Genomic DNA, 14,860 nt, shown 5'->3' with positions numbered 1-14,860 from the left:
TACTAGAATACATAGAAAGCGTAGATCCTTGTGTTCCCCCAATATAGGCAAAGTGCTTGGGAAGTTTTGGAAAGCCTGTATTTAAAAAGGTCGGATTCTTACTAAAAAATCTTTATCTACTAGAAAGGTGGCTCTGTTTTATCTAGGTCTTTAAGAGGAAGTACCGGTGACACTATCTATTTAGACTGTTCTTGTTAGATTTTATTTTTAGATTTCCCCTTCCCCCTCTCAAAACACATGAGAAGAACATAAAGGCAACCTTATTGTTTTAGACAACTCCTATGATGTGTGGGAAGTCCTAATACATAGGTCTTGTGCTGTAGTTCTGCTTTTCTCGTATCGTATAATGCATAACTTCCAAAAGATTGTACTTTTTTTTTTAGGACACCTGTGACCAAATTGCAATAGACAAAGCTGTAAAAGCACAGTGAATGAACAGTGAAGACAGAGATCTTTTTTTCCATCCCCCAGTTTGTCCCCAAATTCCACTGCTGAGTCCCTCCCAGCAGACACTAAAACCAGTCAAGGAACGGTCTATAGAAACTGCAGGTTTCTAAGCAGGTAGGGTGAGATACAGCTACAGAAAACATATGTCTGTAGATCATCATGTGCTGCCAGGGGGGATGAATAATGTAGTGATGCTTCTTATTCAAATCCTTCTCCAAATGAGATTTATTTCAGAATAAATAAAAGTACAGCGTTCCCTATGAAAAAGGGTAAAACAGCAGAGAGGGGGACTCTCCCCCTCCATCTTCTGGACACAAAGACCTGAGTATTACTGACCAATCTCTTGGGCACATGTTTGACTGCAACTGGGCCCTTAATACTCCAGAATGAACAAAGGCCACAAGAGGTTGTTTGGTGTGTTTGCTTGTATTTCTACTTCTGTTTGTAAGTTATTCATTCTACAAAACCAAACTGAAACATTTATAAACTGTTAGAGTTGCGTTCTTTAAGTAATGACTAGGAACTAAAAAATGTCTGACTTCTAATAAGTAACCTTTTTTCGGTCTTGTATCGATAATTTTTAAAAAATCTCTATTCGCTGACGTGCAGTCGCCAGCCTGCGATGGCTAACAGCAGAGAGCTAGCTGCTTTAGCGTACAGACTTCTGTGTGGGGTTTCCCATTTCTACGCCAACATTTTTTGTAAAAAGCTTTACTGGTTGAACTGGAAAGCTCACTGGGGCAAGATGCTAATATGAAAAATCAGTCTCAGTTGTATTAGACAGCAGGACACACTGTTTCAAAACACATTTCCTACTATAATTTGTTGCTTTGTTGATCTGGCAGGTTACATGAGCGCTAAATACATGTAAATAACACTTTGAAATGGATCTTCTGTGGTCTATTAGAAACTTTCTCTAGTTTGTTCCATTCTCACCCTGTTGTAAGCTTTAACAGGAAACTGCAACTTAAACATCAATGGCTATGTTTCCATTCTTCACAACTGTTTCTCAGCTCAGTGTTTATTAGAATTGTTTGTTAACTACTGACTGGAACATCCTATTTCAGATCTAATACTATTTTGTCCATTTGCTTTGATGTACTGAAATAAATAATCATAGGATGCCTCATGCATGTACCTTTCTGTTACAGTGACTGGCATAAAAAGTCATCTCACCTAAAAAAACCTGTATATGTTCATTTTAGTTCTACCTGGAGAAGTACAAAGATGTTCTGTTCTCATCACAGATGGAAACAAGCTGGGCAGTATAACCAAGATCCCGAAACAGAATCAGGAATGCACTACTGTGATACTGTTTTAAGTAGCATTGTGTAAAGTAAGATGCTATTTGTTTGTACTACTTAAAAACAGGGTGAATTTTATAGGGAAAGAAGTGTCATAATGTTAATATATGTTGATTAAGATGACAGAAGATACTTTCAGGTGCTATTCCAGATCTTTCCATAAAAAAGTAAGGCTGTGGAGGAGAAAGAAATATAACTGAAGTATTATTTCTCACCTCCACAGCATGACTATAGTGCTTCCCAAAGCTCGCTTTGATATAGCTGCTTGGTGTGAATCAGCAAATCTGGTGATTCTGCCCGACCCTCTCCCTTTGTAAGCACACCCCAAGGTGTTAGTGGCATGCACGCAGACCTGCTCGTTTGGCAGAATCCCTGTTGCCCTCTCTCCCCTCATCTTAGGCTCTAGCAGGGCTGGTGAGTGGGTAACGTTCACCAATACCTGAGAACCTGCTGTGAGTATTAAATGAATATCATGAATATACATAATTTACAGCAAATTGTTCCCCAGAGCACACAGTATACTCATTAACTCAGGCTTCAATGGTAAACGAGCAGAGCAGCCCTTCTTATTATTCCTGAAATCTCTTATTTCTCTTTTATAATGGAAGATTTATGTAATCAGATTTTCCCCTGCATACTGTAAACAGTGATGTGACACAGACGCATGTTGCCACTAATGAGAAGGGATTGCTTTCAAAAGTTATCTTGAGACTAGAGCATAAATGAGAGCTCCGATTATGAGTAGGACCATTCCAGGAATTTCTGCTTTTTCCTGATGCAGTTGTCACACAGCACAGACAGCAGCTCTTCAGATCCTGGGAGCTCACCTGAGTCCACGCATGGGCCAGGCTGCATCCCACGGAGCTACACCTCGTCTAGCGGGTACCTGCTGAGTGCTCCAAACTTCCAGCTTGGAGTGGGAGGGAAGAATGTCCCCGAGATGAACATCACTGGATTACTCAAAAACCCACAGCCTGCCAGCACTGTTCCTAAATGGAGTGGTGGGACACTGGGGTATGGTGGCCACCTGTGATTGCCAGGCTACTCCAAGCCTCCCCTGCCTTGGCTCCCCTGGTGCACTGCAGCCCGGCTGCTCTCCCTTAACCAAAGATTTTGGAATGTGAGTCAGGGACACAGACAGTGCCTGTCTTACAGGAGCGTCTCTATATTTCACCAGTCATCTTTGTGTACTAAACCTACACAGGTATTGCACAGGAGCTTACTCCGGGGACAGGTATGCTTTCATTTAAAAACATTCCTTCTGAAAACTAAGATGTAATTGCTCATGGGCTAAGGTCGTGTAGACTGTTGGCATCTGCAGTTTAGTTCCTAGAAGTGCTAGGCAGCTCTTCTGAGCTTAACATCTGCCCTTTATGTTTTGTTGTCATGGCAACAGCACAAACCATCTCCTTTTGACTAATCTGCTTCGCTTTTCTCCATCTAGGTTTTAAGCAGGAGAAAGAACCATAGATGTAGTTTCTCCCCCTCTTTCCTTCACTGCCTCCAAACACTTTCTCTCCTTATCCCTTCCCAGAACCACTGCTGGGTGGAGCAGGAGTTCCATAGGAAGATGGATAGCAAGTGACTGTGCTGTGACTGTGCTGTACTGTCTCCCACCGAAGAGCAAAGCAACAAAAGGCTGTTCTGCTATAAAAATGAATCCAATTTACTGACTAGAGAAGTAATAATAATGTAAGTAGTAAATATGAAGGATTTTAACCTAAAATGCTGACCCTGATTTTAATATAATATGTGCATTTATACCAGATTAATGTCAAGAAGTGGTGTTTCAATGAAAGCAAGAAATAGATAGAGAAGCAAATTACTGAGAGCTAGCAGTAACCTCAGCTGCTTAGCTAAGTTTCTCAGCACTTTTCCAAATGCTTATAACTGTCAAATCACGCGTTTCCTGGTCAGTGTTTCTTTTTGCCTCAAGATAATTTTGGAAATGTCAGCAGTCTGAGCAGAAATGCCACGTTCCATAGTTATTTCTCTAATGGTGAGAGACTAGGGATGGTCCCTGTCACCTAAAACAAAGATGCTGGGCAAACCCATTTTCCTGCTAAGACTTCTACTCTTTGCCCTTCACAATGCCTAAGATTGCCCAAAGCTTTGTGTTGCAAGTATGAGGCAGGCAAGTTCGCGCTTATTCCACTACTTCCATCGTTATTTTCATGGAGCAACTAAGACGTTTCATAGAATCATAGAATGGTTTAGGTTGGAAAGGACCTTGAAGATCATCGAGTTCCAACCCCCCTGCCATAGGTAGGGACACCTCTTACTAGACCAGGTTGCCCAAGGCCACGTCCAGCCTGGCCTTGAACACCTCCAGGGATGGGGCCTCAACAACTTCTCCGGACAACTTGTTCCAGTGCCTTACCACCCTTAAAGTGAAAAATTTCTTCCTAATGTTTAATCTAAACCTGCCCTCTTCCAGTTTGAAGCCATTCGCCCTCATCCTACCACTACATGCCCTAGTAAAAGGTCCTTCCCCAGCTCTCCTGTAGGCCCCCTTTAGGTATTGGAAGTTTATGTAACGATATTTCAGGTGAAGCTCAGAATAGAACATTTTCTCCATTTTATAACAAAAAATGAATCCCAGGGAGATCTTTCAGATAAGGTGTGCTTGGGTGTGGTGCTGGTAACTCATACGTGTAATTCTCTCTAGATTCAGTAACAGCACCAGGAATCTTGATCCTAACAAGTCCTTTGCTGTCTAGCAAACAGCTGCACAAGCCATTGGTAAAGTGTGCATTGCTTCCTCTTCTAAAGCAGCTCTTCATTAACAATCTAGTTGTATTTCTAATTAAACATTAGTCCCTCATTTCGCCTTATGTCAAGAACTAGAGATTGCTTTTGAATGGCTTTTGTGTGTTCTCTGATTTTAATTATTTTATTATTGCTATTGTCATAGTATTTGGGAAACTATACCATAGCTGAACATACTGCTCTGTATATTTAGTGATAAATGCTGGTTTCCAGCCTTATCTAGTTGGATGAGTATTACTTAATGTTGTAACACAGTTTGGCTCAAAATAATGAGCAAACATTGCACTGGGATCACGTATTGAGGTTGACCAGCTTTGTGTGTGTGTGTGCAGGCTGCACATGTGTCTGTACATCTGCGTGTATAGTATAGAGGGGAAGGAAGAGGAGTGAACTGTGAAATTTCAAAGTATTTGTGCTAGAGACCAAAGCGGAGATAAAGGTGGGCTTGTGGTAACTAACCTTCAGAGAAAAATCACACCAGCACTGTTCGCAGAGTCACTAGAAATGAAAGGATGTTTACAAATGCAGCTTCCTCGCCTATTTAGGAACCCAGGCTTTCCTCCATCAAAGTCGGTGAAAAAAACCTTGCTAGTTTTACAGCGTACCCTTCCAGTCTCCCCATCCCTAGGTGGTCTGTTGGGACAAAAGGGACCATGGCACTGTACTGTGTACATTAATTACCCTTTCCTGGTGGTGTCTCACAAAACTGTCACAAACTAGCTCAGATTGCAAGAGTTAGGTGTCTGCAAGTGCATCCAGCTGTGGGTGGTGAGCCAAAAACTGAATGCCAAACTTCTCATATAAAATTCAGTCAGTGATACATTAAAAAAATTAGACCCATAATTACAAAATTCGCATATTCAAATTTAAGGACATTACAGCAGATACTGTCCATACTATGCATCACCATCACATACAGTTCACAGTCCATTAATAATACTTGGCAGTTAATAACAAGGATAGGATGTCAGCTGATTACAACCACTATAGCACTTTTTCCCTGAGGTACTTACCTAACCAATAAAGAAATAAATTTAATAGCTGAAGTTCAGGAGACTGCCTGTGCAGCTCTATAGAACATGCAGAGCATACTTTGGCTGAAAATGCATTAATCATCTATGTTCTAAAAATTAGAGTTGTAACAATGTTTTACACAAAAATCCAAAATACCTGTGTCACAGATTTCTTCAGACATGGTTTAAGTTATTTGCCTTATCCAAAATAATAATAAAAAAACACCCTTGCAAGAATGTGGTCCTACTCCAGCCTATAGAAATTATTTTGGATATCAGAATAGACTGTGGGTGCTAAAGGTCAGAAGAAATCAAGAAAAGCTGTAATAGTGAAAGTGCTGGTCAGTATCTGGTAGTTCACATGTGTATTTTGAAACTGAACAAGTAGCTTTTTATCTAAATACAGGTTATCTGCTGTCTTGATATAGTGGAGAAAGGCCAACATTTTTAGTGGTGGAAAGAGCTGTTGTGGTTTTTTGCTCAGCTGGAAACATTTTATTGCAAAGCTCAAGACTGAGATCCTTTTTAAGTTGGTGCACGTCGCAGCTTGTGCAGCATTTCTTTGCAGAGGCAGCAATCAAGTGAAATGATGGGTTAGGCTACTCCGCATGGACCTTTACTGCTGCTTTATCTAGAGAAGGAAAAGACCGGCTCTGGTGCTGGCTCTGCTGCTGCTGTAAATAGTATATGGTGACCGTAACCTAGCTGTACGGCTGTAATGAGGACGCATGAGTGTTTTGGCTTGTTCTGGAATCATGACTCAGATCCTTGCTACCTTGAGAAACCACTTAATCAGGAATCCCTTAAGACTCCCCTTCTCTTGCTTTTCTGGAATAAGCCTCCTTTGCTTTGCGTTCTTCGGGAAGCGCATCCTAATATAACTTCCAAACACTCCAGGACTTAAAGGAAATGGCTTTCATTCTGGCCGTGTTCACACTGTAAACTCGTGTGTGTGTGCCCAAGGCCTGATTACTTGTCTTGGTACGCCAAATTTCACAGAGCACACAGAGCTGCCACTTCAAGTCTCGTTAGAAATTTTAGAATAAAAGAAATGGTGCGAAGGGAAGAAGGAACAGTGACAGACTTCAGTTTTGCAGCGCCTGTATGTAAATATATACCAGTTCCTTCTGCATATGCCCACTGTGATGGTATAATCATAAACGCACAATCTTTTAAGCCAGGAATACACCAATGCAACTGCTTGTTTCAGTGCCCTGAGATGCTCTTTCCAGGTACATGCTGCTGTGTGAGAATACCTTTACGAAGGTAACACAGCTGTGTCTCAGCCTTATTGTCATAAAGGGTGCCAAGCCTCTGAGAGAAATAACAGTATTAACCTTTCTGCAGTTAACTCCAAAAGCAGTTAAGTAAATCTGGCGTTTGAGCAGTATTGAAATTATTGGACAGTGTTGCTACACAAACTAGAAAAGAAACAAAACGCAATTTTTTTTGTTTTTAAGTTACATGAGACTGCTTGCATAATACCGGAAGAAAAAGTGGTAGCGATGAAAATATTGTCACTTTTTTAAGAGGCCACTATTAGGGATAAAGAAGAGAAAGACACACAGCCATAAAGACAACAAAATATTTGGCAAGGTCATGCTAAGATTTTCCAGATGAGTATATTTATATATCAAATAAAGAAAATGTTTTGCAAGCAATATAATTGTCATTTAAGTACTTATGGAAAACACCATCAAAGAAGAGAAAAAACCCCAAACTTTCATTAAACTCAGATGCCTATCTGTTTTATGCAGAAGATAGATAGATGTCAGGAAGTAGGTGACTAATGAAGCGGAACTCTGAGAATCCTTGCCTTAGATAAACAATCATTAGAGAAACATTCAGCCAATCAAAATAAACATCATTTTGCAGAAGCCTAACGGAAAATCCTTTAAGACACTCATAACAAATAATCCCAGCTAAGCATAAAATAGCAAACATGCTAACGATTTACAGGGGTTCCTTTTTCAGAGTGCTGCCTTAAGCCCCAAAACCGCATTTTTATTCCGTGTGTCTGAAAGGTGGTAATTATATTTGTAACAAATATGAACATCCATAAGCACTATACAGTCATATTTTTTAAGAGCTCGGTGAAACACAGGTATACACAGAGCTAAGAAGTCACAGCACTTGTATCTGAGCAGTGCGCATTAAAATGTAAATTACTGTTCCACAAAGTAACAGACAGTGGAATTACTATTTTGAATTCTCTTGTTGAAGGCTTGGTCTTCCTGTACCTGGAGTCTATAGCAATCAGGACAGCTCTGAGCTGTGCACAGGAACAAACTGCGTTCAATAGAGGTTGGGCACTACCTTTAGAAACCCGTAAGAATACGTAATTTGCTATCTGAAGTAACGACCCACCTGCAGCAGCTTCCTGATTCTTTTCAGGTTGTGTATCAAGAGAAGATTCTTCTCCTGTGAAACCCGGTCCAGCTGTTCATCCACTTGTATTAGCAAATTCTGTAAAAGGATTGTTGCCATTGCTTCGTTGTTGGATGCAGCCTCCCTAAAGAATCGATGAATGAGAAGCACGCATGTTTAAAATGTCGTAAGAAGCGTCAATCTATCTGCACAGAAGATTATAGCCCATTCAGAAATCCAGGCAGCAAAAAAAGGCTTTAAATATATGGTGACTTGCATACAGTTAGAGGTCTATGAATAATGGATTTTACAACCCTTTTATATATATTCACGTAGATATGCAGCTATAAAGACAGGGTGAGGATGTTCTTAGCACAGGCTATGGAGTCAGCCAGAAGGGAGACAACCAGGGTTTTCTAGTCTCTGGCCCAGTGAATATTTAAATATTTTTAGCCCACTTTCCAGAGGGAACGAGGCTTACACATACTGTCCCTCTCACTCTGTCAGTCACACAGATATAATTTCTGAATTTGCTGCCCAGTTTCAGACAACGTTGACAGTGGGCTCGAAGGCCAAAAGATAGTATGTTCTTACAAATTTCACAGAAAACTGGCAGGTTGGTAAAGCAGAGGAATCCAAATTAGTGCCTCCACTGAGGAAAATGGCAGTAATAACTTGCTCCAGGAGGCAACAGCCAGATGGCCAGTCAGCAGATATATATCTTCACACCAGGCACCAGATGAGCCTTCGCCCGGCCAAACTATTTGGGGATACAGGAAGACTCTGAAGCTACTGGTGAAGGGTATATAGGGGACAAAAGACACAAACACACACAAAACCAGGCTTTGCTGGTTCTGCTGTTCATGGAACAGCTTGGTACATGAAGCGCAATACCATTAGCGAGCAAAATAGAGGAAGATAGACTTTGGATGGCATGGCACCCTTGTCCTTGGGATATTCTCTCCATGCCCTCCAAATAGCAGATGCCTGTTTGAGATATGCCTGCTAAATCTGGTGAAAAGGAGATTTTAACGTTTCCCGTGTTCCTACAGCCCCATAAACACTGAGCTATAAACTGTAAGGAAAAATTATATTCCTTAGCAGATTTTTTTTTTTTTCCAGTAGTCCTTCAACAGTCTTGTGGATTTAGCTTGAAAAATTGAGATGTCTTTTCCTGGTATGACTAATATAAACTTTTTTTTTTGCATTTAGTACTGAATTTTCTTAGGATAACTATCCAGTGAATTCAATCCAAATTTGTGCATAAATTCATCTTCTAAAGAACAGTTCCTGCAAAATAGCTGGCTTGTTCCCCAAAATTATATATCCGGCTTTAACTGCAGTTTTGGACAAGTGACTAATTTTATGTTGCAAGAGGTAAATGTATAACATTTCCATTGAAAACTAACTTGCCTTTTTTTTTCCCTATGGAAAATGTGTAATACCATTAGTTTGCTAGAGCATTTGTATCGGATTTTGTTTAGGAATAAGTTCAAATGAAACCTCATCTTCAGGCATTCCCTAAATTTAAACTTTGACAGTTCAACAGGCTAAATCCATAACTAGTGGAATACTACTCTTAGAGTGCAGGTGCCTGCACAGTTCACAAATGAGCACCCTAAAATCTGCCAGATAATGAAAGAGTTGCTCATGACTGAAATCATACGAGAAGGAATAAATTTAATCCTACCAATCTTGGCTTTCTATCCATTGTGCTAGTAGATGGCGGATTTCCATGGGGAAGTTATCGTCATAGAACTGGTCTACCTGCTCCAAAAACTTTATTTCCAGTTGTTGAACTTGACTCCATTGGGACATACTGCAAAAGAAAAGATTAAACATATTTGCTATTGAAAGGTGGATATGAATTAATAACCCAGAGTGTATAAGCCCCTAATTTTCATTGTAGTTCTTTTTTGTTATACACTTTAATATTCCTGCTTATTCTCTGTCTTTCAAAACAGATGGTACTTGGCTGAAGTCAGTTAAAGGGGAGAAAAGTGAAAGTCTTAGCTCTTCCACTTGAATGAGCACCTCTGCCAATTTCCTTCCTTAATGCAAATGTTTTGGGGTACTGTATAATGCTTATCACAGAATGGTCAGGGTTGGAAGAGACCTCTGGAGATCATCTAGTCCAATCCCCAAATCAGGGAGATTTACATGGCCTCTTTTTCAAGAGAAGTATCTTAGGATTGTACTCTGCAAATCCAGGTGAAACTATTCTTATGAAAGAATAGTAAACAGCAATGAATTTGCTGCTCTTGGTGAATTCATACCACTCCATTTTTACCTAAAGCCACTGATGGTTGTATGTTATTGTGCTGTTCCTAGAGTCTCATCTCTTCTGTTTGGAGAGTACTGCTTGTTTTACAACCTGAATTATTTATCTAGTACATCCTTTCCATTTTTAATTGCCATAGAATTCTGAGATTTGATGTTACAAAAAGAAAAAAAACTTGGAAAGCATAAAGTCATATGAAAACTAAAAGACAAGGAAGAGTAGGATCACTCAATGACAGGCTCTGAAATTCTTACTGAAACAACTTTCCAAGTGAAGTTTTGGCTGTTTACTGGGATACTGGCGTTAGAAGCTTAGTGGTTCCAGATTTTGGGTTGGCTGAATTGTCTCCGAATACCTGCTCTTCTTCATGGACTGAAGAGATTGTTTGGAGTGAGCCAGGCTCTCCACATAAGATGCCTCAGCGACTCTGTCTCTCCACTTAGGAGAACATTACCTTTCTGACACCTGCACTCTAGTGTTGCACCACATCATCATTAATCCCACTGGTGAAAACACCATTTTCATTGGGATTATTTTAGTGCAGGAAAGTCTAAAGATAAAACATTGCCTCAGGGCAGGCTGCGACAGACTGTAATTCGATGTGTAGCATGCAGATAAAAAGTCAGTGGTAAGGCTGAGAACGGGCCATCTCTGCTGATTAGGAAAGAGGGATGCCCCAGGGCCTATGCCCTGGGATCTTGGTCCTCAGGTGGGCTCTGCCCACACCCTGATCCCATACTAGAGGTTGTCTTCACTTTCATTGGGATGTTTGTTCGTGTTAACAAACTACACAGTATCCAGTCATGGACTAACACATTTTTAATAAAAAAAATTCCTGAAAAAAAGAATTGACATTTTTATAGAAATGGATGTTTTTATAGAAAAAAAATGACGTTTTTATAGAAAGTTAACCATTTTATAAACAGCTTTTCTATTTCCAATTCTGAATCATAGTTTCAGAATGTCAACAGTTTGAAGTACAGAATACATCATATTTTTAATGCTGTGGCCTTTCATTTTGCGTTTTCTTAAGTCAGAGGGGAAAAAAAAAATGATGAAGAATCTCAAGGTGTAACGGAGTCCTGAGTACTTACTCATGCAAAAGTAAAAGTGACAGGTTTTAGTTTCTCCTTAACAATGGCTGGATGGGATGATTGTGTGTGTGGTATGAAGGACACTGTGTAACGTCAGTGGAAATGTGCCCAGTGACATTTCCCTCCTCTTCGTTCCTTCCATTCAGAGAGGAAAAAATATTGCCTGAACATTTACTTTGTTTCTTTAAATTGATGAGAAGTAATGCATAGTAGTGTTTCACTGTCTTTGTTGCTATACCGAAAGTTAGAAAGAATCACAGACCTTATTTCTTGAGATACATACAATGAACCACAGGATGATGCATTAATAACTCACTCAGAAAATAAAAAAAATTAAGATGTTTAAGCCTGTTCACTTTCAGTGGGACTTCTAATTTCAGTTTCTGGTGAATTCTGGTGATTATGATATCCTAAAAAGATTAGTAAGAAGACTTAATATTATTATTGTCTAAAGAAAAAAAAAAAAAAAGCAAGATTTTGTCCAGGCTGCAACCCCCTTAGGGGCTGCACATAACACGCAGGGATGCTCACATGCATAAACGCTTGCAAGGCACATGGGTACAGTTTGTAAATGGCATTTTTTGGTAACACGCTCGGTACTATCCGTCCCGGCATCCGTTTCCCCTTTGCACGAAAGGAGTCGCACGACAAGTTAAAAAGCTCAGACAGTTGTAGTTTGTTCTGGATCGCCCCTGAAGGCAGCTGGCAGAAAGGGGTGACACGTCGCAGCCGGCATTGCGATGCAGTCAATTGCGGTATTGATAGCGCAGCTGCTCGACGCCCCGCTTTTTTTCATGTGGCCAAGTGCTGGCTGAAACGCTACTGGTTTTCTCTGTGAGCCTCCATCTAAGGGCACCCTCTACACTCGACGTGAACTTTCTCCCGTCCCTCCGGCTGGGAACAGCTTCGCTTTCTGTCAGCGCCTGTCCCCTGCGAGAGCCCTCTGTCCCCCCGCTTCCCCTCCCCCGGGGCGCCCCACTTGCCTGCGCCAGCGGGTCCCGGCGGCGCCCTGCTGCCGGCGGCGGCTCCCTCCTGCCCGGCGGCTGCCTCCTGCCCGCTCCCCGCCGCCGCCGCCCCGCGCTTTATGCCGCCCCCGCCCCCAGCCCCGGCCCTGCTGCCGGCCGCCTTCCTGTGCGTCAGCCGACCTCCGAGGGATGCGGGTTTGCGCCCAGTGCTTAACACCCTCCTACCCCCCTCCAAAAAAAAAAAAAAAACCAACAACATCGGACCCCCCTGCTGTCTCAGTCCAGTTGTGTGAAGTTTGCGGGGCGCAGGTATGAGAGAAGCAGAAGTCATGGCAATCACCTAGGAAAAGTTCAAAGGAGGGAGGAGTTTATTTGTCTTCAGGAAGACTTAAAAAACATTAAAATCTTTCCAGTTCGTACTGTGGGGCCCGAACCTGGGCAGAGGGCTGGGGCCGGCCGCGCTGCGGGCCATCGCGCCCCCCAGGCAGCCAGGCTTCTGCTGCTCCACTGAGGGGCATGGAGCCACCAGCTTCCCCACACCAGTTAAAAGGCAAAGAACAGCCCTTCCGGGAGTTTGGCAATAGAACGTGAAAACGATACGTGTGGTGGCTTCCCACAGCACTCCTCATTTCAGGTAGTACCTGGGATGCAGGAGCTTCTCTCCAAGATAAAAGATTTCATCCCCGTCCTAAGGAGTTAACATCGTGTCTGTAAACAGCATTCTTACAAGCAAGGGTTATGGCAACAGCGACATGCTCCAAATATTTTTCCCTAAAGAGGTATATTAGTGGAGTGAGGATCTCTGCAATAGCAGGTGCAACACTGTTAAACCAAAGTGAGTGGAAAATGCTACATTATGACTGTTTCGAATCCATTTTACCTCAGCACAGAGCTTGAGTGGTAGGATCGTGGCTCTGATGTGACGCAAAGCAGCTGCAATCTGCCCTAAAGAGGATCCTTTTGAGTGACTATTGTTTTGTTTGTCGTATTTTGTCTTACCAGGAATCCCAGTCACGAGCAAGGCCTTTCTACACCAGACTGTGCAAAACTGGAGTAAGAGGCATGCTCACAGAACCTGCCAGGGAGCCAACCAAAGGGCATTACACTCTCTGTGTGCTGGGAGGAGCATGAAACCTTGTTCAAGTGAAAAAGCCGGGTGCTGGAGATGCAGTTAAGAGGGAGGTGTGTGTGTCCCTATTGACGTGTAGTTATATTTTCCAGATAGAGCAGAGGTAAAACGGAAAGTGAGGTAAGAAGCTTTGACACTTAGGCAACTTCTAGAAGATCAGGTGTCCACAGTTGACCTGTGTCTGAATATCGGCTGGATAGACATCATATTCACTGTACACGTGCTTGAGATGAGATTCTGCATTATCTTTAATAGCATTTAGAAATTTTTCAGGTGAATTTGTGTAGAGAGCCAGGATCATAACAGAAGTCTGCAAAATCCTGATTTATAGAATTGCATAGTGCAGTACATATTTCAGTAGACTATTTATTTATGTTATTCTTTTACATCATATAATTGCATATTTGATCATTACCTTTCCCAAGTGAGATGAGGGTATAATGTACTAGAGGATTTTCTTCAGCCTTTTATTTTCTTGCTAAATGACCAGAGTGCAAAATCATGTTAGCTTTACAACCCAGAAACGAAAGCCAGGTGTATGAGGCTGGAGGAATGCTTCTGTTGCTGTTCATGACCAGACGTACATCTAGTCCCAAATTGCATTTTGAGTTCTGTAAGAGGCTGACTGTTCTTGGTTCTGATTTAACTCGGCTGCCACTGGCTCAAAAGAGCTGACATGAGAGCAGAATGACAATATTTTCACTGCCTTTTTTGGGGAACTAGGGACCAGGCTGAATGTCAGACTTGATCTGTGTCCGAAGAGGTCAGTCCCCAAATGCGTTCAGAGTTTGGCAAGCCTCTGCTCAGACCTACCATCTGTCCTTCAGATTTCAACAAGCATATGAAGCTGCACTTCACTTACATTTCTGTTTTTGCTGATGGATATCCTGGTGTTTCATTCAGAATACATATGCTCACACACATTTTATAATCTTTCCATAGGACTGCATACTGTCATTTTGTATAAATAATCTTAGGGATCAACGGGAGTTTTGTTAAATTTTGTTCCCTACCATTTGGCGAATATTCATTGTTTTCTAAGGCAGCTGACTTTCACATGGTTTACCGTGTACAGGTAAGCTTGTGTAGGTACCACATTGGGATATTGAATTAGTAATTTGAGGACCACCCAGGAAATAACATTGATTAGTAATTTGATTTTGTGCTGTCAGTAGGGGGAACTATTGCACTGTACTTTTTTCTTTAGCCTTCAAATAAATATTGATAACTATTTCTTTTTCTTTTTAGATTAAGTACTTATTCTCTGAGCATCCTTACATAACTGCTATCTGTAATGATAAGAAAACAGGTAGTTCATACCATCCCAATAAAATAAGACAGTAACATGTTTCCAATCCCCTTTTTGCTTGCTGTTTCTCCACTTAACCTAGAAAGGAAGCTATATGGTGGAGTGGTTGCTATTAAGATGATACTATCTGATGCAAATATCTATTCAGGCTTGCTTCAAGAGGCCATGAGCCAAAAGCTCAG

The 14,860-nt window shown here is 41.4% G+C and overlaps 1 protein-coding gene and 1 long non-coding RNA gene across 3 annotated transcripts in view; one reads left to right on the top strand and one right to left on the bottom strand.

Annotated features, from left to right (window-relative positions):
- The window catches only part of STAT4 (signal transducer and activator of transcription 4), a gene marked incomplete at its 5' end in the record, with an annotated part of 39,752 nt that extends 30,034 nt beyond the window's left edge, over positions 1–9,718 (bottom strand). For both annotated transcript variants that reach the window (XM_082483195.1, XM_082483194.1), the window contains 2 exons: positions 7,901–8,045; positions 9,591–9,718. In XM_082483195.1, coding sequence (XP_082339321.1) covers positions 7,901–8,045; positions 9,591–9,718 — 273 coding nt within the window. The remainder of the gene's footprint in view (positions 1–7,900; positions 8,046–9,590) is intronic.
- LOC309671882 overlaps positions 1–13,265 on the top strand; it is a 69,004-nt gene extending 55,739 nt beyond the window's left edge. Inside the window, exons 2-3 of the long non-coding RNA XR_014269200.1 lie at positions 3,286–3,443; positions 13,243–13,265. This is a non-coding gene — a long non-coding RNA (uncharacterized lncRNA). The remainder of the gene's footprint in view (positions 1–3,285; positions 3,444–13,242) is intronic.
- Positions 13,266–14,860: the final 1,595 nt, after the last annotated feature.

This window comes from Vanellus vanellus, assembly GCF_965231255.1.
Source record: "Vanellus vanellus genome assembly, chromosome: 5".
NCBI classification, from domain to species: domain Eukaryota; kingdom Metazoa; phylum Chordata; class Aves; order Charadriiformes; family Charadriidae; genus Vanellus; species Vanellus vanellus.
Note: the sequence above shows the minus strand (reverse complement) of the source record. Positions and strands in the feature narration are given on the sequence as shown.